Source organism: Curcuma longa, chromosome 14 (assembly GCF_044706935.1).
Source record: "Curcuma longa cultivar G26 ecotype Majalengka, Jawa Barat chromosome 14, ITB_CL_G26_1.1, whole genome shotgun sequence".
Classification (NCBI taxonomy): Eukaryota; Viridiplantae; Streptophyta; class Magnoliopsida; order Zingiberales; family Zingiberaceae; genus Curcuma; species Curcuma longa.
In genome coordinates this window covers 8,783,587-8,806,130 of record NC_133874.1, presented here as the reverse complement: position 1 = coordinate 8,806,130, position 22,544 = coordinate 8,783,587, and the positions used below count along the sequence as shown (strand labels likewise).

The 22,544-nt window shown below is 38.9% G+C and overlaps 4 protein-coding genes across 4 annotated transcripts; 2 read left to right on the top strand and 2 right to left on the bottom strand.

The window, feature by feature from the left end:
* Nucleotides 1–2,802: 2,802 nt before the first annotated feature.
* On the top strand, nt 2,803–4,256 carry LOC141845585 (EP1-like glycoprotein 2). Its single transcript, XM_074733646.1, has one exon. The coding sequence runs from the start codon at nt 2,803–2,805 to the stop codon at nt 4,099–4,101; it is 1,299 nt and encodes a 432-aa protein (XP_074589747.1). The 3' UTR covers nt 4,102–4,256.
* Nucleotides 4,257–5,577: 1,321 nt separating this feature from the next.
* Nucleotides 5,578–7,533, top strand: LOC141845473 (APO protein 3, mitochondrial). Its single transcript, XM_074733527.1, has 3 exons — nt 5,578–5,751; nt 6,054–6,509; nt 6,582–7,533. The coding sequence occupies exons 2-3, from the start codon at nt 6,082–6,084 to the stop codon at nt 7,414–7,416; spliced, it is 1,263 nt and encodes a 420-aa protein (XP_074589628.1). The 5' UTR covers nt 5,578–5,751; nt 6,054–6,081; the 3' UTR covers nt 7,417–7,533.
* A 250-nt stretch (nt 7,534–7,783) lies between these two features.
* Nucleotides 7,784–11,953, bottom strand: LOC141845287 (transcription factor bHLH30-like). The gene is made up of 2 exons (XM_074733348.1): nt 11,240–11,953; nt 7,784–8,480 (listed from the first exon to the last, which is right to left on the bottom strand). Exons 1-2 carry the CDS (start codon nt 11,525–11,527, stop codon nt 8,001–8,003), a joined length of 768 nt encoding a protein of 255 aa, XP_074589449.1. The 5' UTR covers nt 11,528–11,953; the 3' UTR covers nt 7,784–8,000.
* A 1,141-nt stretch (nt 11,954–13,094) lies between these two features.
* LOC141844905 (uncharacterized) lies at nt 13,095–20,801 on the bottom strand. Its single transcript, XM_074732876.1, has 6 exons — nt 20,574–20,801; nt 19,772–19,926; nt 15,855–16,072; nt 14,114–14,726; nt 13,512–14,033; nt 13,095–13,427 (listed from the first exon to the last, which is right to left on the bottom strand). Exons 1-6 carry the CDS (start codon nt 20,762–20,764, stop codon nt 13,315–13,317), a joined length of 1,812 nt encoding a protein of 603 aa, XP_074588977.1. The 5' UTR covers nt 20,765–20,801; the 3' UTR covers nt 13,095–13,314.
* Between the last annotated feature and the right edge of the window lie 1,743 nt (nt 20,802–22,544).

Sequence of the window (22,544 nt, the reverse complement as noted above, 5' to 3'; positions counted from 1 at the left end):
TAGAAGATAACATATAAAAACCACCTTCTCCTGTGGACGACAGAGCAGTGGCCCCACAACCCACATATTGATGCCCGGCTGCCTGTTATCACGTGCTGTACCGCCGTCGGGTGAGGATAGTTATCTAGGGTTGAAGTGCGTTATCTCAAATGATAAATATAGAGATGTGTATTATCTAAGATTTTAAGTTTGAGCCATGTAGCTATTGAATGACGTACTATTTCAGCAGTAGACTCTTATCAATATAGTAGTACTGTGCTTTCAAAAATTTTTTAAAAAGTTTTCTGATATAAGTTCGTTTCGACGGCGGAGCTGGTAACTATAAAAAGTTTACTTAATACAATTTTGCTCTCGGGGCATGAGTTGATTATGATGGGGCAGACTTGCAGAAGAGGACAAGGGTTCGAATCTCGGCGACGTCGAATAATACCTTCCTCCGTTGTGATCAAATGTAGTTTCTTAATTTACCTCCTCATAAATGATCGTGGGACCGACCGTGTAGGATCTCTAGATGGCAGATGATCGTGGGACCGACCGTTTTTAGATGGCAGATTCCGTAAGTAATCTGAGACAAATTTTATAATATCCAAATTTATTTAATAAAATAATTAAATCCAAATCCTGACATAAATGAATTAAAATTTTAAAATAATTATTCAAACTGAATTTAATTTATTTTTTATACATTTAAATTTAATTTAAATTTATAAAAGATTTTATTAAATTTTTAATTCAAATTTATTTGATTATTTAAAATTATCATATTTTAAAATTTTTGATTAATTATTAAATTTATAAATATTATTCATGAATATTATTTATGAATATTAATAAATTAAATATATATATGTTTAAATTTATTTATTTAATTAATTATGTGTATGAAATAAATATAAATAAATCTTTATAAAATTGAATATTAAATTAATTTATTTACGATTACGATCTAAATCGAGTCAGCTGTGCAGGTGTCCTCCTTCGTCCTTATCACCATCACAGTCAGTCACTGCAGCGCGCCGACAATTTTGGCGTACAAGAACTTGGAACTTCTCAGCAGTGCTCTGTAAAGTAAGCTTTTGTTTCAAAAATTGGCAACTTCCTGCGCACCAACACCCACATTATCAATGAGATCTGTCGAAAATATTTCTATTCTGAATTGATTGAAATATTACAAGCCATAGGTCCCTATTTATACATAAGTATAGGGACTTATTCTAGACGATTTATTCTAAACAGAATATTTAATACGATTTATTCTAAACAGAATATTTAATATATATAATATTCTAACACCCCCCCTCAAACTCAAGGTGGTAGAGTAGAGATCAGCTTGAGTTTGCTCATGGATCACTTCGCGAGCAGAAAGGAGCAGTATGGCAGAGGTTGCTTCACCTCTGGTTTCTCCGCGCGGCGGCGGCCTCTGGTAGGGCAGAAAGAGCGTGAATCGCGCGGTGGGGCAGAAAGCGTGTGAATCGCGCGGCGGCGACCTCTGGTAGGGCAGAAAGCGCGTGAATCGCGTGGCGGGGCAGAAAGGGTCACTTGCGGCCGTCTCCGGCAGCCGGCGAACAAGATCCCACGGAATCGCGCGGCGGGGCAGAAAGCGCGTGAATCGCGCGGCGGCGGCCTCTGGTAGGGCAGAAAGCGCGTGAATCGCGCGGCGGGGCAGAAAGGGTCACTTGCGGCCGTCTCCGGCAGCCGGCGAACAAGATCCCACGGAATCGCACGGCGGGGCAGAAAGCGCGTGAATCGCGCGGCGGCGGCCTCTGGTAGGGCAGAAAGCGCGTGAATCGCGCGGCGGGGCAAAAAGGGTCACTTGCGGCCGTCTCCGGCATCCGGCGAACAAGATCCCACAGAATCCTGGCGACTTCGGCAAGGATGAAAGGGGGGCAAGGCCACTGGCGTGGAACAGAGCGACGTGGAACAGAACGGTGGTCGTCTGCCTCCACGTCCTCTACTTTTGCGGGCGTGCGACGGGCAGCGGGCGCGAGGCTTGCTGGCGCGAGGCGGGCCTCTGCGATGGGACGCTGCCTTCGTCGGTCTCGGGAACTTGCTTGTTTGCGTGCGTGCGGAGAAAGGATAGGCAGGGCTGACGGCAACGAACATGACCCTTTTTTTTTTTTACTTGCATCCAAAATGATTTTGAACTGTAAATTTCAAAATCCTAGAAACACGCTAACTACAATAAATGTAAATAATTTGACAGAATTTTGTGTACTGGAATCTACTAGATCCAAGTAACGGAAATCAAATTGCATCTTTTTCCCACAATTTCGGAAATAGAGATCCAACCAAAAAAGATAATACCTAGGGGTATTCGAGTTTCTCGGATTCGGCGACGTGGACGCCGGCGCGTTCAACGGATCCAAAGAGGGAAACAGCGGAGGCGGACAGGAGGGGGGCGGACACGGAAGACGACAACGGCGGAGGGGAAAGGGACTGCGCCGAAAAAAAACTAGGCTCTGATACCATGTCGGAAATATTTCTATTCTGAATTGATTGAAATATTACAAGCCATAGGTCCCTATTTATACATGAGTATAGAGACTTATTCTAGACGATTTATTCTAAACAGAATATTTAATACGATTTATTCTAAACAAAATATTTAATAGAATATTTAATATATATAATATTCTAACAAGATCTTATCCTCAAGCCTCAATCTCGATCGCCGCCGAAACTGAAAACAGAGACTTAGCAGCTGGCAAGAGCAGCATTCATTCATTGACTGACATCCAAGGCGAGTGTGTATATAAACAATGGCCGCCGCTGATCAAAAATGCTCATCGTCACTGATCAAAAATGGCCGCCGCTGTTTCATCCGCCTCTTTTGTGGTGGCGTGGTTTCTGATTCTGCTTCTTTCTTCTGCGATCGCGTCGGCTCGAGGCCAAACTGTGCAAACCTTCACCTACGTCAACGAAGGGGAGTTCGGGCCATACATCACGGAGTACGACGCCAGCTACCGCGTCCTCCCCGTCGCCAGCTCGCCCTTCCAGTTCGCCTTCTACAACACCACTCCCGGGGCCTTCTACCTCGCCCTCCGCATGGCCACCGTCCGATCCGAGTCGCTGTTCCGCTGGGTCTGGGAGGCCAACCGCGGCCGCCCCGTCGGCGAGAAGGCCACCTTCTCGCTCCTCTCCTCCGGCGACCTCGTCCTCGCCGAAGCCGACGGCCGCGTCGTCTGGTCGACGGGCACCGCCAACCGGGGCGTCGTAGGATTCCGACTCCTGCCCACCGGCAATGCCGTCCTCTACGACGCCAAGGGCCGGTTCCTGTGGCAAAGCTTCGACCACCCCACCGACACGCTTCTCGTCGGGCAGTCCCTCCACCTCCGCGGCCCTAACAAGCTCGTCAGCCGGAGATCCGCCGTCGACGGCTCCTTCGGCATCTACAGCCTCGTGTTCTCGCCCGGCGGGATCACCATGTATGTCAACAGCGTCGCCGCCAGGCCGCTCGCGTACTACAACTACTCCGACGGCTTGCTCAGCTTCTCCGGCGAGGCGGTCACGTTCGTGTGCGAGCCGGAGACGGAGGACGCATTCGCGTGGGAGTGCAGACTGATCATAAACCTGGCGCGCCCCAAGTACAACGCCACCTTATCGTTCCTCCGCCTGGACGTCGACGGAAACTTGGCGGTGTACACGTACTACGACCCGGTGGACACCCAGGCGTGGGAGCGGACCTTCGCCTTCTTCGACGACACGAGGGGGTGGCTCGCCGGATGCGCGCTGCCGAGCCGCTGCGGCGAGTTGGGGGTGTGCGAGGACCAGATGTGCGTGGCCTGCCCTAGCAGGGGCGGGCTGCTGGGGTGGAGCAGGGGATGCGCGCCGCCGAGCCTGGCAGGCTGCAAGGCAGGGGACACGGCGCCGGCGGCGAAGTACTTCAAAGTGGAAGGGGTGGAGAACTTCCTGAGCACGTACAGCGACGGCGAAGGGAAATTGAAGGCTGAGGAGTGCAGAAGGAGATGCAGCGCCGACTGCAAGTGCAGAGGGTTCTTGTTCTGGGAGAACGAATCGAGGTGCTGGCTGGCGCCGCTGCTGGGGACGTTGAGCAGGGTGTCGAACTCGTCGCACGTCGCATATGTCAAGTACTTGAAGTAGAAGAAGCTGAATCCGATGAACATTGCAGGCGAATACTACGATCGAAGTTCATCACTGCTTCCGTGAATAAATGAATAATTGTTCGTGATTAAACTTTAAAGACTAGTATTTGTAATTTCGTATTGCTTTCAGTGAATAATGAATGAGTAACTATTCGTGATTGAATTGAAGGGAAGATTTTCGTGTATTTTTGTTCTTCTCGTTTTCTATTGTCTTGCGATGCCGCTGTTCAAGACGCCCTTCGGCGGCTACTCCGTCCACTTCAGCCGCTTCGATGAAGGCCGCCTGCTCGTCGCCGCCACCCAAAACTTCGGCATCCTCGGCAACGGCCGCCTCGACCTCCGCCCCTGGCGCAGTTTCAATCGCCGAGCTCGCCACCTTCGACGCCGCCGACGGGATATACGACCGCTGCTGGTCCGAGTCGCACGACTCCCTTGCGGTCTCCGCCGTCGCCGATAGCTCCCTCAAGCTCTGGGATGTCCCTCTGCCAACCCCGTGCGCTCCCTCCAGGAGCACTCCCGCGAGGCGCACGCAGTAGACTGGAATCCAGTCCGCCGCGACTCCTTCCTTTCGGCCTCGGAGGACGATTCTCTCAAGCTCTGGACCGCAGCTTCCGCGAGCACTCCTACTGGCTAAGTACCAATTTAGTTTCGTCTATTTGTAGGGCTTCGTATTGTGGAAGGATGTTAGAATCCTTCAATTGCTAAAGGAAATGAACAAGGAGTGATCTTGCTTTAGAGTCACGATAGATTTGCCTAAGAATGGTTGCAATTTGTGATAAATTACTTGTTTACAAGGATTGCAACCATTTTAGCTTTCGGAATATAGCTGAATTGGTTACGAATAAAGTCAAGCAATACCCTCTTCTATCGTGATCAATTGTAATTTTTCAATTTATCTCTTCACAGATGGTCATAGAGTCCATCGTTGGGAAGCCGCTGGATAGTAGATTTCATCTTTTATAGAAAAAAATTATGGCCATGAATCAATGATTACATATAAAGTGAGATATTTTTAATAATTTTAAAATAAAAGGATGCTCTTTTTTACTTTGACCATTTATTTTTATTATCCAATTGCTATAAGGATAAAAGGCAAAGATAAAACTATGAAAAAGTAGATAATATTTTTTGACTAAATTAAATTTTTAAAAATGATTTATTTTAGCACGTCGTAATAATTACTCTCGTGGTTGTTATAATAATATTAAATTAAGTATATTTTTGGTTTAAAAAATATAATGAAATATCCTTTTATTTTTAAAAAATAAGAGATATTTTTTAATTTATGTAAATTCGGAACATAAATTATATAAAAAAATTTTATAGGTGCTCTTTTAATTTTTGTCAATAATAATAATAAATAATAATGAAATGGAGTCATCCTTCAAGTTTTCTCCGGTTCTAAATCCGTCCTCTCTTATCCCTCCAAGGAAACAAGCCCCTACTTTGCGCCGCCACAGCCCCATGGCTAAAGTCAACGCCTTGGCACTGCGATCAGCACCACCGATCGCGGTCAACGAGTGTCCGGCGGCTTGAGATCCTTCTCCCCTCCCTTGATTTATCTCTCTCGCTTTGATCACAGGAATTCACGGCCGCCGCGAGCCCGCCCGGAGGCTGCCGACAGCCCCCTCTTTCAATCCCTCTTCCTGTAATCAAACTTTCTCTTCTCGCTGTCTCTCTAACTATTAAAAACGTCAATGCCATAGATTTTGTGGTCGCTGTTTTTGCTATAATAGCGTTTTAATTCAGTTCAATATACGCCATGGATTTTGTGTTGTTTTGGTGTATCGGATTCACGATGCCTCTTGCATTGCCCATTACATGTTTGATTTAACGTTTAACTGGAAAAGTATAATCTTTCGAGCAAAACTTGATCTTAGTTACCTTTAAGCATCATCTGAAGTGTAACCTCTCAATTCACTCCTTTTCTTCTTGTTCTTTTTTTTTCAGAATCAGAGTGATAGCTTCTAAGAAGGGGATGCTACTCCGGAAGATATTTACGCGCCGTATTTCTTGTACAAGAACACAGATAAGAATCCCACAATTTGGTTTTTCAGCTCACTTTGGTTCTCGAAGATCGGTGAGGAACAATGAAGAAATTGAAGATAAGAGAGATGCTGATAGTAGAGAAGACTTTGCTTATTCTGAAGTCCTGAGGCCTGGTCCAAAATGGCAGAGGAAGCCTTATCTAACCCCCATGAAGGTGCTGATCAGGAGGGCCAAGGAAGAGAAGCTAGCTAGGAAGTTAAATCCATGCCGGGTCCTGGAAAGTGCCCCCGAAAACGGGCTTCTTGTCCCAGACCTCATTGAAGTAGCTCATCAAGTTTATAATGCCAGAGAGTCATTGCTTCATGGCCTCATAATGCTTGTAGAAGGTGAGGCAGCCATGCCCATTAACAAGTGCAGGTATGCTGTTGATCCATCTCAACCAGCTCGTTTGAACGAAGCAGTGGATAACTGACATTTTATGATAACCAGGTTTTGCTCTGAAGTGCACATTGGCCACATTGGTCATGAAATAAGGTCATGCGAAGGCCCGAACAGTGGTATGAGAAATTCAAAACACTTGTGGAGAAGAGGAGGAATAAAGGATATCATTGGTCTCCCATATTGTTACCATCTCTATGATAGAGTGGGAAAGCCGAGAGTTGGGCACAAAGAAAGATTTGGAGTCAAAAGGCTTCCAGCAATCGTAGAGCTATGCGTTCAAGCAGGTCTCGACCTTGAAGCTTACCCAACCAAGCGAAGAACCAAGCCTGTTTACTCAATTGAGGGGAGAATTGTAGACTTTGAGCCAGGAGAGGATACTGACACATTGGTAGAGAACAAACCTCGAACAGGAAATCACATTGTTGTTCCTGCCTTCTTGGAGGATAGGAGGCTCGAAGACGGAGAAACGATTAGCGAGTTGAGTGCTAGGACCTTGAAGTCCTGGTTGGATATGAGATCAGGAGCTGTGACACTCATGAAGAAGTATAGTGTGATCACCTGTGGGTACTGCCCTGAAGTCCAGGTAGGTCCTAAGGGACACAAAGTTAGATTGTGCAAAGCCACAAAGCACCAGTCTCGGGATGGCTTACACGCATGGCAAGAGGCCACCATTGATGATCTCATTAGGCCAAACTACGTATGGCATGTTCGAGCTCTTGATGGCCCCCCTCTGGCCAATGGGCTGAAGAGGTACTACGGAAAAGCTCCTGCCATTGTGGAGCTTTGCGTACAGGCAGGCGCCCCGATACCCAAGCAATATGAAAGCATGATGAGGTTGGATGTGGTACCTCCCGCGCCCGATGAATATGATCTTGTTGTATAAGATCTACTAAGAGTTTTGTATCTATCCCATAGTTCAATGATCACACATTATTTGAGTGCAAGGAACATTGTTGAGTCTTTTGCCTCTTCTTTCAATGAGATTCACCTCTTAATTCATTCTTGTTAGAGTAGTCCCAAGAAAATAAATAAATTTTTGATTACCTTCCACAACACATTTGTCATATCCAATCCATCTAATAGTTTAGTTTGTAGTATCTAGTTTGTCCAACTAAGAGAAGTCCTCATGCAACTCAATTGACAAACTTAAAACAAGTGCTCATTGTGTCTCCTCCAATTCACTAAAATAAATGCATTGTTAAGTATGGCATTTAATGTAATACCAGTCTCCATCCCCACACAATGAAATGATTGAAGTAAAAACGAAGTTTACAACTGCACATCACAATAAATTCATTCTGATCACACAGTTGATTTATATACACCAAACAAATATGCTTCTCATGAACAGTAGGCAGAACATCAAACAAACACACAATAGGGAAATATCCAGTCATCCAAAACAGAAGTATCAATGAGCAATGAGCACAGCTGCAGCCATGGATGAAAGGAGTGTGAGTATATGCTTCAACTCCTTGATGAAGAGGAAGTCGAAGAGTCAAAGGGCGAGATTCTGCGCCTCTTGTTAGAAAACAAGGATCTTGGCAAATGGCCTACTTGCGAATTTGCCTTGTCAAGTATGGACTTGAGGGCTTGGTGGACTGAGGTCACAAAAAGATGCTTGTCCACAATGCCAGAATTCCCTTCAGGTGTCATCACAAGTACATTCTTTACTCGGCCATTTAAAGTAGAGATCTCGCCCTTTATAATTTTCAGATGTAAACTTTGGAGTGTTTGCATAAGATCTGCGATGATATCTGGTCGGTCCTCGCAACATATAGATGCTTTGATGATAAAAATACCAGTGTTTGTTGCATCGCGTTCAATTTCAACTCGTACTTCATCGGCATCAGAGGGGATGGTGTAACCTTTGCTGTTTTCGGCAGCATTCTTCTTCAGTTTTTTTACATGATTGATCACTTGTGCAAGTAAGGCAGCTTTGTCCAACTGCAAGAAATAAATAAATAAATTTCTCAGTTGTCTTATACTAAAATTAACTGAAAATATATTAAAGGGGAAAAACAGTCCCTCTGAGTTACTTCTTCACTGAACCATTATTTCATCAGATTATCTCCACATACATTTTTTAGTTCCTACTTACCTACACCACGAGCTTCGCTCGAAACATGCACAGGAGCTTGTCGACTTGTGAATCTAATGGTACTATTATTTGTGAAAAATAATAAAATTTTGGCATAACAAAAGAAAACAAAAAATGCTTCACAAACACATATCTAGTTTTAGTTTATGGTTTGGAGCTATTTTGGTTCATTAAGTCATTGTAACTCAAAATTGTTTGATGGATTACCAAATCTGTTCCAAATCACAAATAAGATTGGAATTGTGATCCTCATGATACAAGGAACACATATCTGGTCTTAATTTATAATTCGAAGTTGATTTCATTCATCAAGTAATTTTAAGTCAAAATTGCTTGATAGAGTATATTGAGCAGAATAGAGGGAAGGCGAGCAGTCTTTGCAACATTCACAAACTGGGATGAGTGATTTAAGAAAAAGTGAAATTTGAGTGTGCCATTTGATGAACTGAAACCATTATTTGAAAATTACTCAGATATATCTGATAATCATCGAAACTTCTGTTTTAATTAACAAATGTATTTTATGGTAGTATAACTAATAATACATCATAACTAGTGTATTTCTAAATTATTCAAACTGTTAATGTTTGACTTGTTTTCAGTATATTATTTTTTAATAAAATCCTTAATAGATTAATAGTATGATTATCAATATTTGTTGTGTAGTAGTGCTAATAATAATAATGTATCGCCCCCAAGGCTTGGTGCGATGGTAAGCGGAAGGATGAGTTTCTCAAGCAACGAGGGGTTGATTCCTATGCAGTGCAAATAAACACCTACGGTGCTTGAACCACTCGTGGTGCTGGGTCATTCACCAGATGTGAAGAGGGCCTTAACACAGTTCCTATCAGCCAAAGACAAGGTCACCCTCCATCACTAGGTCATGTTCCTTATTTTTTGGTTGAATCTCACCTGATTTCATACTTAATCCAGCTCTTTCCATCAACTGCCCATGATTTTTTTGTTGCTTTCTTGGCTCAATCTTATGATTTTGATATGATGTTAGAAAAATCGTATGATCCCATGTGCCAAAAAATCTTATCATTTTTTGGCCAAGTTTTTGATTAAAATCTTAATACAGATACTGAAAACCTTAAAGATTACAAAAAGAATATAAAGAACACATTTAGAAGTCTTAGAATCGAAATCATAAACTAGATATTAGGAGCAACAAAGCCTACAGATAGTCAATAAGAAAGGTGCATGCTTTAAAGAGGCCCCTGGAAACAAAAATCAAATTTAAAACAATAAACACAAGACTGAATGCTATTGGCTTTGATATATGGAACATGAATAAACTACAGTAACAATTGGTGAATCCATAAGTCATAATGGTTAACCATTAACCAAATACTTCAATGAATATCTTGAAAAGAATATCAACATGATTAGTCCAAATTTTTTACTAACGTTTTCTAAAAGTATTCAGTAAGGAAAGAGTGCCATACTAGCTGCTGATTGGCATAAGACAGGTGATGCCCACCTGAACATGTTGGCAACTGAGCGTAACTTAAAAAAAAAATGGCTAAGAAGGGTGTTCAGATTTTGTTGTTGTTGTTGTTGTTTTATTCCCAGTATCCTCCATCTCGTTTTACTTCTTGCTCTTGACATTGCATTCATATAACAGGAACAGTTACAAGTGTAGCGTTCTATTTAGATGAGGTGAGAGAAGGTTCATTAACGAAAGAGGAAGGGAGGGGAAGGAAGAGAAAAAGAGAAGGTAAAGTATTTATGCTCCCTTGTTTGGAAGGGATGGAAGGTTCATTAACGTAACATGTGTTATCTTGTTTAGGAGGAAAGGAAAGGGAATGAAGATTAAATATATAAAATTATAAAAATACCTTCACTTCTTAAAAAAGAGAATGCATATAGAGGACGGATGGGAAACTGTAAAATTCTATCAATATGTCAATATTGCATGTAGAAGTTGGATATAGAATGTTCTAAAATAGACAATTGCTCTTTGGATAAGTTTCCATCCTTGGAGGATAAGAAGAAAAAGAAGATTAGGGTTATCTGTCTCAGTCCTTTTGAGTCTTGTCCTCGAAGAAATTTGCAGCAAGGGTCGGTGCCGACGTTGTGGAGTGCGAACGGTTGGACACTAGGATGGTGACGACGTGCTTTGTGTGAGGAGCGATGGTGCAAAAACAAGATATTTAAATAGATGAGTTAATTTGAGAATTAATATTTTAAAATAAAGATAAAATTAGAATAAAATATTTTTTAAGTTCCCTTTCCCCTTCCTTACACCTTCAAATCGGAATGTAAGAAATTATAACGATTTATGAGCATACAAAGGTAAAATTTATCCTTCTCTCTCTTTTCCCTTTTCCCTTTTTAACTCACTCCATCCCAAATAAGAATCAAAATTCTCGTTCTCTTTATTTATCCTTCCCGGTTCTTCCTTCACCTCCTCCCAAACAAAGTGTAGAAGTCAAAGACATGATTCGTATCAGACATGAGCAAGTACGCAAGTCATGAAGGTTACAAGGCAAAGGTAGCTCAGTTGTAAGTGTTGGAAGTTCTTACTAGCAACAGATTAATACAAAACAAGAAACAGTCATTTAATCGAACAGAAGACGAGCAAAGAGATAGCAACACAAACCTTGTTTGCGCAGGGAACCATACGCCTCAGCACGGCGAGGTGGCCGTTTATCCTCTCCCTCCGCCGCCTCTCCGCCTCGCTGTGGCTCTTCAGCGCCATGGCCGTCTTCACATCCAGAATCCCTCTACCATCCTTCTTCACCCCCAATCGGGAAGGTGCCACCACAAACTCTCTTCTTTCTCCGTTCATCGCAAACGAAGAAGACGGCAAATCCAGCCGAAACCCAGAAACCAGGCCATTAGGAAAACCCCTAAAGAGCCCCAAATCCCCAGCAGGAACAGAACTCATCAATCGCAGCAACAAAGACAGGATCCAAAGAAAAAAGAAGGCAAAGAATAAGAGGACTAGGACAACGAATCAGAAAAAATCAACCCAAGATCCAAACTTTATCATTCGGGGAGGTCAGGAACCAGGAGGGCGGCATGGGGGATAAGACCAGAAGGGAAGCCTCACACGCCGCAACTTCCTCACTTCGCCCTCTTCGGTCGATCCGTTCGTCGCTCTTCTTCTAATAATCCAATCGATTGCTTCCATGGCGAGGATAAAATCGAGGGAATCAAAAGCAGGAACTTATAGGAGGGCTCATCTTTGATCTTCTACCGAACGTTATCACATCCCACGCCGACAACAAGCAGAAGAGCTCGGAGTTCGCGCAAAGGCGAGACCTTTTTCCTCAGGAAGAAGGAGAACTGGATTATCACAGGAAGAGCTTCAGATTTTTGGATATACACCATCAACCCACCCACCACCGTCCCACGTCTTCTTACCAAGCCGATTACTCTCTGATTCGCCCACCTAAAGTCAACTGCTCCATCCAAAGCCAAGTCAACCACTAGAACAGTATCTTAATAATTGATGTGGCCGCCTTAACTTTTTCTGCTAGCATTTCAAAAGTCAATCCTTGATTCTTTGCTAGCATCAAGAGCCATGAAAGCTTGAGGAAGTTTCATTATTGGTACAGCTTTTGGGATAGTGAAGGTCATTGGCCTCTTGATATCTACTTCATCTCTTTCATCTTCCTAACTTCCATTATTTACATATCATTTAAATGGTCAACCTTGCGGTGTCATCCCAAAATTTTAACAAAAAGATGCATATTTAAAAGTCAACCTTCAAAATTTTAAGGCGACAAGCAGATGTTCAAAATCATACAATGCTTCAAACAATGTAGAGTTCTTTGATGATTTTGTAAGACATCTATTTTGAATGTAAGCAACAATAGATGAAAAACTTCGAAAGAGATTTATGGTTGTAGCCATTTCCACAAGAGTTCTAGTTTTTCGCTTATACTTTCCATCTCCATTGCTTGTCGATGTTTTGAGTTTGTAGCTAGTGTGTTTCTCGACCATGCTTTGAGCTCCTTAATGACTTTGAAAGTGTTCGATTTCGCTTTAAGAAAACAAACACAAGCATACCTACGATAAGCAGCATCGATAAATGGTAGTAAGTAGGAGCAATTAGGTAGGGAAAGAGTCATCGGCCTACTACACAAAAGTGCATTGGCTTCTTCATGCTGTGACTGAATCGGTTTCAACCTTCATAGCTTGAATTTGAATAGATTTTGGACTCCATAGGAAGGCTCTACTTAAGCAAAATGTTAGATTTCTTTTGTTAGATTCGGCAAAATCTAGTCAATAGCTACAATTTCAATGAGTTGTATGATGCTCAACAAGTTTGTAAATTTATTTTATAATTTTCTTAATTCTATTCTCTTTGTTTTCTAGAGTTTTGACAAGGTGGAGGAGCAGTCAAGAAGCAATAATTAGACAAAAATCTTTGACAATTAGAAAAAAATAAAATAAAATGATTTTAAGTGAAGGAAAGAAAGAAATAAAATAAAATACATCATCTTCTGTTCTATTCATTCTTTTGATTGCCCAGGTGGAATCTTATACACTTATTTTGTATATATAACATGTCTTACAGAGCTAGTTTGCTGGAATTGAAGTCGTTCAGTTTTCATAATCTTCCAGTAAGACAAGACGATTTCAACTTCCAAATTTCAAGCTAAAATTAAACATTGTTACCTAATATATCAGGCTCAGCATAGAAATGAAGAGTTTTGATTGCTCATCTTAATCCGATCGCAGCGCTTTCGGTAGCATATGTAGATCAGGTACTGCAAGAGTTGACAGAGATGAGAATTGCTGTGCCAATAATTCCTCTTTGCTGTATTTGATTCTTTCATCTATCCAGAAAATAAGACACCTTGAGATTTATTTATAGAGCAAACAAAAGAGATGGGAATGCATCTACAAGTGTTTGGTATTACCTACAAAGGAGACCTTGCAGTGCTCGCAAGACTTTTGCAGCCGAGACACTTTAGATATCTTGTCTGAGGTTGGGGATGCTCCCCAATAGCATGTTGAATCAGTAGAGACGTTTCCTTCACTATGAGCCAGACCGACCAGTTCCCGTCTTAGTTCGATCTGAGGGTGTTGTTCATGGAAGTATGACAAAGAAGCCTCTGACAAAAGCCAACAACCCCTCAAATCTAACACACGAAGTGTCTTTGGAGGCATAAAATAAAAAAGCCCAGAATTTGTAAGTACAGCATCTCGATATCCAAGGAATTTCAGCTTCGACAAAGATGACAAACTATGCAAGAAGACATCGGAAAGAAAATGACTCTTTAGATACAAACAATTTAGCTGCTTTAGGAAACATAATGAGTGCAGTGCTTCATCTTGTATTAATGTATCCTCCAAGTTCAAACTTTCCAATCGACTGAGATTTTGAAGCAAGCTCAATGAGGAAGCGTTCTCTCTATTATCTCCATTTTCATAAGCAAAACCTGATATTTCAAGGATAAGTACTCAGAAACAAGAATTTCTATGTAATAAGTTGCTGAAAATAGGAACTGAAACACTATACCTTTGATCTTTGTGTGGCTTAGATCAATTACCCTCAGAGAAGGCATCATAGAGATGTATGAAAGTGCAATGTCATCAATTAGCGTCTTTGACAAACATAGGGTTTCCAAGTTTATGACATTTCCAGCCAAAACACCTACCCCCTCCGAGGTGAGCTTTGTATTGTTGGCATTCAAGCATTTCAAATTTTTTCCAGCTTTTGCAATATATTCAACTGAATCATCTGTTATTCCACAGAAACTGAGATCTAAATGCTCTATGACGTGTGTGTTGATCAGAAAATGCAAGTTGCAAATGGAAGATCGAGAGATATTCAAGTACGTAATATTTGTAATATCCATCATGGAAAATGCTTCATCAACATCAGAAAATGTGGTTCCAACGAAAAAGAGCTTGGACAAAGGATCACTAATGGCATTTTTGGCATAACATACAGAAGAGATGTTGCAATTACTCATATTCATGCGTGTAATAGAAGGAAGATATGGCAACTTGGTGACTTTTGTCCAAGCAAGATTCAAGAAGCTCAATTTGGGAAATGTTGCCAAGACAGCAATTCCTTTATTTGTGATTTTACTACCCCATAGATCCAGGTACTCAAGTTTTTTCAAAACCTACAAAATAGATCAGATGATTGTGTTAGTTAGTAGAGGTAAGCACAATTTTCAAAACCGTGTATCTCTTCTTTCAAGGACTGATGGAAATCCCCACATACAAATCTGAAAAGTTTAAGGGACCTGATATATATAGAGGTTTGCTTTAATGCCAAGACTACAATTGAGTGATTCGCATACAAACTGAAATGGTTTGAGTGCCAAGTATGAAGGTTTGTTTTGTGGTAAGATAGCGACTCCTTGAGTTTGTTTTCTCACAGTCTATTTAAGGTTAATCTAAAAGAATTTTCCAATCAATTTGGTGATTTGATACTGGATTTTTTTAACTAACAGTCTATATAAATAGGACCTCATATGAAAGCCTTCTCCAAATTCCCTTGTCAACTCTGCTCCCCCATTCATGGCATGCTCCCCATCATTATAAGCTCTCCTACAGCCTCCTCAGCTAGGAATGTCAAGCATGGGTAACAAAAAATGAAGAAAATACATTACAACTGGCTTAAAGGTTCATTTGCAAATAAGTTCAGTTTCTACATTAATCCAAACCGTTGACTTAACTACTAACTAATAATCAATGGCTAAAACCACTTATTTGTATGGAAGCATCCAAAACAATACATCTAAACTAAAAGCCTAATAAATCTAACACTATAACTGAACCCAAAATGGAATGCAAAAAAATTGACATACTTGAATATCTTGTATGCATAGTTGAACTTTATTCTCTTGCAAGTAAATGGTTTCAGTTTAATCAGTGAAACATGTGTAGCAGAAGTAAAAGAAGAAAGCTAAACAGATGACAATACCTGCAATGAGAGAATATATAACTAGCTTAAAGGTTCATTTGGAAATAAGCTCAGTTTCTACATAAATCCAAACTGTTGATATTAATTATTAACCAATGACTAAAACCACTTCTTTGTAAGGAAACATCCAAAATGATACATCTAAACAAGCTTAATAAACCTAACACTATAATTGAACCCAAAGTGAGAAGCAAAAATTGACATACTGGAATAGCTTGTATCCGTAGTTGAAGTTTACACTATTGCAAGTAAATGATTTCAGTGTAATCAGTGAAACATGTGTAGCAGAGGTATATGAAGAAGGATAAACATATAGCAATACCTGCAATGAGAGAAGCGCTTCATCAGTGACAGGAATTCCTCCCAGATCTAGTAAATCCAGATTACTAAGTGAAGAAAGGAGATTAACTCCTGCAGAGGTCAATCCGATCTCTGATATATGTAGTTTCTCCAAGCTTTGAATGGATATAAGATGTTTGATGCCAGAATCAGAAATCTTAGAACACCTTGACAAATGCAACTCTTTCAAATTATCCATTCCTTACAAAATTTTAACAGGAAAATTTGTTAATACACTGGAATTTCTGTACCAAACAAACTAGTTGATCTAGAGTTACCAATTTTGAGCAAAATAACCTCCCATATACTGAGGAGCTGAAGCAATCAAGAGGTTTTAGTACCTCAAACAGAAGAGAGTGAATCTGGAATATTGGAGAATACAACATTTGCAGCATGTAAGACACTAAGACACTCAGAGGAAACTATGTGCTAATATTTTATGCATGGCTTGCACCAGAGCCATGTTAACTGTGACTTGAAAACTTTGCCCGAACTCATAAAGCCAATACACAACAAATATTTTAAGTTTTGAAGTACTAAAATCTATGGCCGGTAACAATTAGAAAAAACTTGCATTTAATAGTAAATACTTGCATGAAGACTCTGATATGAGAGCTTTTGCAGTCTGAAATCTGAATTTAGCAACATAAACAAGTTTCTACACCCATAAAAGGTTATTTTCTGAAAACAGGTCCTCATGAGGCCTTCTAATACATTTTTCCATGCTGCAAGAGTTGCTTCAGTCACACCAGAAAATACTATGTTATACGTAATCACAATTTCTTTTGAAATAGATTCACAAGTTAAACATTGATACAATATTAATATAGAATTTTATCCAATTTAATTTTTGCAACTTTGATCGACCAGTTAATCTGAATTGAACCAAGTCATGACCTTTGGGATTCTAGTGTTGTTTAATTAAGATTTGGTTGAGTTCATCAAGTAGGTGTAGAGATTACGATAGCATGGGTCTTGACTGGGGTTGATTTGGGCTCATATCGACTAGTGTAGGGCTAAACCAAGTTTAGACTAAGGATAAGCCGATTTAGTCCTATTATTGGTTCAGTGGGAAAGTTAATTTTGTTGGGAGTATATAAACTCCTACTTCCTCTTCTCTCTCCACATAACTCACTCACCTCTCTTGTAGTCACTGTCTTCTCCTCTTCTCCATGACATGAAACCTTCCCTTCTTCCACGTGGTACGTGACCTGCTACTTGACACTGCTCTTCGTGCATAGAGTACCAACCATTGTCGGTGAGCATCCTCCTTCTTCTTTGACAACCCTAGCTTCCAACTCTTTCTCTGTTGCTTTCGCTCCTTCTTTCCTCTCGTAACTATAACATTGATCACCTTCATGATCACCGCCATACCCTTACGTAAAGCCACACATTTCTAGTGGACTCTTCTCCACACACAAGAGTCAATATCACAGTCCCACAACCCAATCACACCCTCACATATGCCCTAGTGTCGTTGCTCGATGCTCACGCATGCTTTGGTGCCATCGTTCGATACTCATGCGTGCCTCGGTGACATTTTTGATGCTTGCTTGCATCCTAACATCGCTGCCTAACCTTCACATGCCCACATCAACATCGTTGTCATTTAACCCTTGCGGGTGCACGTGACATCACCACTCGTCATCATGCCCTCATGCGAAGTCTTGCATCATGTGAAACTTGTCGCCACCACTAGGCCTCACCCCATGCATCCTATGGCCCGTGACATTGTTGTCCCCCCTACCCTTACACAAAATCTATCATCGACTACTTTTTTTCCTAGTGGTAGTCCTACCTTTTCTAAATTTTCCAAGCAAATTGTTGGTTGTTTGGGATCAGAGAGCCTGTTTTAGGGTAAGGATTTTGTGATCACCTATTTTGGAATAATAGCTACTTGTTATTTATGTTAGGTTGGACCAAGTGTTTTGTACCAACAAACTACTCTATTTCTTCAACTGAGGAGAATTGCTAGGTAAGGGCATGTTTAACCTAACTCCTATTCTTGGTTTGGGATAATGATGCTAGCAAACTGGATTTTGCTAAATTGAGGATCTAATGTTGGCCATCTAAACAGGATCATTATCCTTCAAGTTGAGGTATAATGGTGATTGATGGATCAAAATTATATCTATTAACATTGGAATAGGTGGAATTTTAGACTTGCATGTCTATAGCATAATATCTATATTGGGTTTTCATTGAGCATTACTCATTACATAGAGACTCATCCAAGGGGAACACATTAATCTCGAGAATTTTTGGACAGTCTCACAACACCTTTTGAGGTGGGTAAATCTATTCTTAATCTCACTTTATGATTTCTTTTGCAAGAATTAAATGTGTAAAATGATTATATATGCTACCATAACTATTTTAAAAAGGAATTAAAACGATACTAGATTAGTGAAATGAGTTCCTAAAAGACTAGACTATTGGGGGTTAAATAGATGATATTCTTCTTCTTGTTATATGGTCATGTAGGTGAACTATGGGATTTAACATGGGGAAGTTTATTTTCAAAAGATAATATGATATTGTACTGATTCCTCTATCGATACATATCTTTTAAATTGTTTTACCATCCATGCTATATGCTGATGCTTATATGATCTTTTTATGCTACAAAAATTGTCTAGCTACTATCTTCTAATATATGGATAGCACAATATTTACTAAAAGATGGCATTGGTTAGTCCTCATACTAATCATTACTTGAAAATGACATAACTAATTGATATGTGAACCCAAAAGTGAAGCAATTTGTGTGAAACCACAATAAAATAAAAACCATTATAAATGCTAAAAAGTGCTACTTCAAGCATAGCTGTTTTATTAGGGCTCGTGACTACCCACAGGCTCTGTGGTAGCATGTGTCACATGTGGCTAGTCATTACATGTTTCACTATGTTGCTATTTATTATCTGAGAGGGCTTTTACCCACGTGTTGAATGACACTTTATATACCCAAAGACTTGGCCTCAGCAATTCACTTGTTAGTGGACATATTTGTTACAAAATAATATGCTAAGTGTGATAATGTGGTATGTTAAAGCAATGTGATAATTAATAAGTGTGATAAGTTTGAAAGTCAATTATATGCTTAAATGGAACCTAAAAGGCTAGAATGTGGAATATACCTCTTGATGGTTACTTACCCACTTTGCAATTTGTCCTTACTCTATATTTTTCTTGTCCTCTAGTTTTGCAAGCAAGGATAGATATTTGAGGTCTTAATTAATTCAAAACATTGTATATCTAGAGTTGCTTTGACATATTTGGTTGTACGAGAAACTGATTTTGTTTGAATTCATGATTGCTTGTAATACTCTTTTTTGTTCAGTTTTTGCTTTCATACATTATAATGCATCACTTGTACTAATAAATACTCTTTTTCATAGTATACATTCTTTTTTAAGGAGATTTTCTTGTTAAAAAAATTAAAAATACATATTGTGTTATTTGGCTTTGTTCCCTCGTGTTGATGCATGCTTCCAGAAATTCGTAGTAGATGTTTTAGCCCAATAGGCTACCTCAGATGTGGCAATACACCCAAAGGCACGACAACAATTGTTCGAGTAAAGATGTTGCTTTGTGGATATTAAAGCTGAGTTACAAAAAGATAGGAGGGAGACGGAGAGGGGGAAGTTGACAAAAGTGTGCATGGAGCAAGAATCATACATGCAATACTGAAGATCACCAAACATGACTAAGGAAGTGGCATCCAAGTTAAAGTAGCATTCCTTCAATTGGATCTAGACTTATTTAAAGTTTGGTTACTAAATTTGACTAGAAAAATTATGGAGAATGGGTGTACATATAAATATAGTTTCAAGAACATTTCCTCTAAGGTAACAATTATACAAAGGTTGTTGACTAGATAGAGGAAAGAGATTATACCTGCAAGGTACCATATTGCAGCATCATTGATCCGCTTGCAGTCTGAAAGATTTAATTTGCTTAGATAATGAAATCCACCCAAATATACCAGCCATTCAGCACTGACAGAATTCTCTCCTCTCAAGTCAATATTCTCTACAGAATTCTGGAAATTTCTGCAAAAGGTAACAATCTTACTCTAAATAGATTAGGAAATGAAAATATAAAGGAAAAATGAATGACTGCAGAAATGAGCAAATACCATTGTGAGCCACATTGGTAGAACTAGTGATAAACAATTGTAAGCACATCATACATTGACTTTATGCTACTATATCAAACCACGAGAAGAACATAAAATGAGAACCTTCTGCAATTTGTTGAAGAATCAATCAGGCCTTCTCAACCTAGTTACAGCTAGTTAAGGACATAGATGGTTCTTTTTGTTCTTGTCCTGACGAATTGAACAATGATACCAGAAGTCTAATTTTTTTTCTCTATCCTCGAACACATTGATTGCCGTTGAAAATGGGATTCAATGGCACATTTGTATTTTTCTCGCTTTCCTATAATAAAATCGCCAGAGATCGTGAAGGCGCATGCTATGAGCTTCTGAACAGGTTTAATTATCAATAAAATCGCTATGAGATCGTAAAGGCCAGAATTTAGTCTCAATAAAGCAATTGCAGCCTCGGAGACTATTTAAAGCAAAACTAGGACTCCGAAAGACTAGGATCTTGAATTCCAAATGAATTCAAAGATCGATTAGACAACAACAACATAAAAAAAAAAGGCTATCGCAACGGATAAAAGAAGAACGAACTCGAGCCAGGAGGGGTAGCGGAGGAGGCGGCGGCAGACGATACGGCGGAAGAGGGCATCGGCGAGGCAGGATGGAAGGCGCTCGAGGGTCCGACGCTGCCTCCGCCACTTGTCCACACTATCCCCGGTCAAGGTCGCCGCTTCGATGCACTTCCACACCAGTCCTCCAAAGGCTTCCTTCTCGCTCTCCATGGCAGCTCCTCGCGTCAAAGACAGGGGAGACGGGAGGTAGAAGGGGATCCCTAAAGCAGAGAGGTTGACGAGGTTGGTGACGACCGATTTAGAGCCTCGCACGATAGCATTATCGATTTCATGTGCATGTAACATTATATCGCGGTATGTAGACCCGTTACAAAGTTCTATCATTTGCTCTGTACAGTATGCTTTATCTAAATCCCATCATTTTAATTGATTATATATAAGGGTAAAAATTAAGATGATGTCTAATTTTTTTAATTAAAGATTGATGGATATTTTATTTTCAATTAAGTAAGGGGTAATGTTGTAATGTAATTGGATTACATTACAAGATGATTTACTGTGTTTGATAACATTTTAGAGATGTAATGTAATGTAATTGGATTACAAAAGAGGAGCCAAGATATGTAATCTGGATTACGAAGGAAATAGTATGTAATCCGATTACATTACAGATTCTATTTTTATCGTACCAAATATACCCTTCCACTTTAATAATAAAATTAATAATTTTATAAGTATTAATAATTATAATTAATAAAATAATTAAAATAATAAAATTAACAATAATAATTATTAATAATTTAAATAAAAATTATTTATTATTATTATTAATTAATAAATATTTATTAATTATTTTAATAATTTTAATTAATTATTATTTAAACTAATTAATTATTTTAAAAATAAAAATAATTAATTAATTATTAATAATTAATTTTAAAAATTAATAGTTAATAATAAATTATTAATTATTAAAAATTATTAATTAATTTTAATTAGTAATTAATAAATATTTTAATAATTTTTATTTTTTATAATTAATAAAATTATTAAATAATTATTAATTTTATTAATAAAAATTATTAATTTTATTAATAATAAAAATTAATAATTATTAATTATTAATAAAATAATTTATTTTAAAGATAATAAAAATAATCTTTATTATTACATTTATTTTTATTTTATTTTAAAAATTAGGAGGGTATTATTGGTATTTTATAATAATAAAAATTAGATTCCTTACTGAAAATAATGTATACCAAACACTGTAATGTAATCATTCTTGTAATCAAAGATTACATGCATTCCTTCAACCAAACATAGTAATTAATGTAATCAAGATTACATTACATTACATTACAAACTTGATTACATTACAAGCGTGATTACATTACGTCGTACCAAACGTAGCCTAAAATTAAATAGACGCACCATCTAACATGAATTAGTCCTCTCGTTACTTATTTTTTATAATAGTTATATGTTAATTTTTACATATCTGATTTTAATTAGATTATATTTATTCAAAATTAATGAATGTCATTAAGTCAGCATCATTTATTTTGCTCGTGAAATATTATTTTAATCAAATTATTATTCAAAGAAGTAAAATTAAAATGATATACCGTTGTAGAAGCTATCAACTATACCTTTACACATTGTAGAAACTAATGGGTAGCTGTTACACATTGTAGAAGCTATATACTACCTTATACACACTCGATCTTGATTATATTACATTCATTTGAAATGTAACAAATGTTATAGTCTTCATCATTTAGTTTGACCATTAAAATATTATTTAAATTATATTATCACTCAAAAAAATAAAATTAAAATAATAAAAAAATAACTATTGTTGAAGTAGTTGTTTGAATTTTAATTAGAAATGGGCGCCCATCTATCTAACGAAAATATAAATGATGGATGCCTTTTTAATTTTTACCTATATATATATATATATTACTTATATTTAGTAAGTAGATAT

Excerpts from the sequence above, each read along its gene's own strand:
- LOC141845585 (XM_074733646.1), top strand. The coding sequence starts at position 2,803 with ATGGCCGCCGCTGTTTCATCCGCCTCTTTTGTGGTGGCGTGGTTTCTG.
- LOC141844905 (XM_074732876.1), bottom strand. The coding sequence starts at position 20,764 with ATGGAGAGCGAGAAGGAAGCCTTTGGAGGACTGGTGTGGAAGTGCATC. Across the intron at positions 19,927-20,573 it reads CGCTACCCCTCCTGGCTCGA|AAATTTCCAGAATTCTGTAG; the intron begins GTTCGTTCTTCT and ends TACCTTTTGCAG. Across the intron at positions 16,073-19,771 it reads TGCAATATGGTACCTTGCAG|GAATGGATAATTTGAAAGAG; the intron begins GTATAATCTCTT and ends AAATTTTGTAAG.
- LOC141845473 (XM_074733527.1), top strand. The coding sequence starts at position 6,082 with ATGCTACTCCGGAAGATATTTACGCGCCGTATTTCTTGTACAAGAACA. Across the intron at positions 6,510-6,581 it reads ATGCCCATTAACAAGTGCAG|GTTTTGCTCTGAAGTGCACA; the intron begins GTATGCTGTTGA and ends TATGATAACCAG.
- LOC141845287 (XM_074733348.1), bottom strand. The coding sequence starts at position 11,527 with ATGAGTTCTGTTCCTGCTGGGGATTTGGGGCTCTTTAGGGGTTTTCCT. Across the intron at positions 8,481-11,239 it reads TGGTTCCCTGCGCAAACAAG|TTGGACAAAGCTGCCTTACT; the intron begins GTTTGTGTTGCT and ends TATTTCTTGCAG.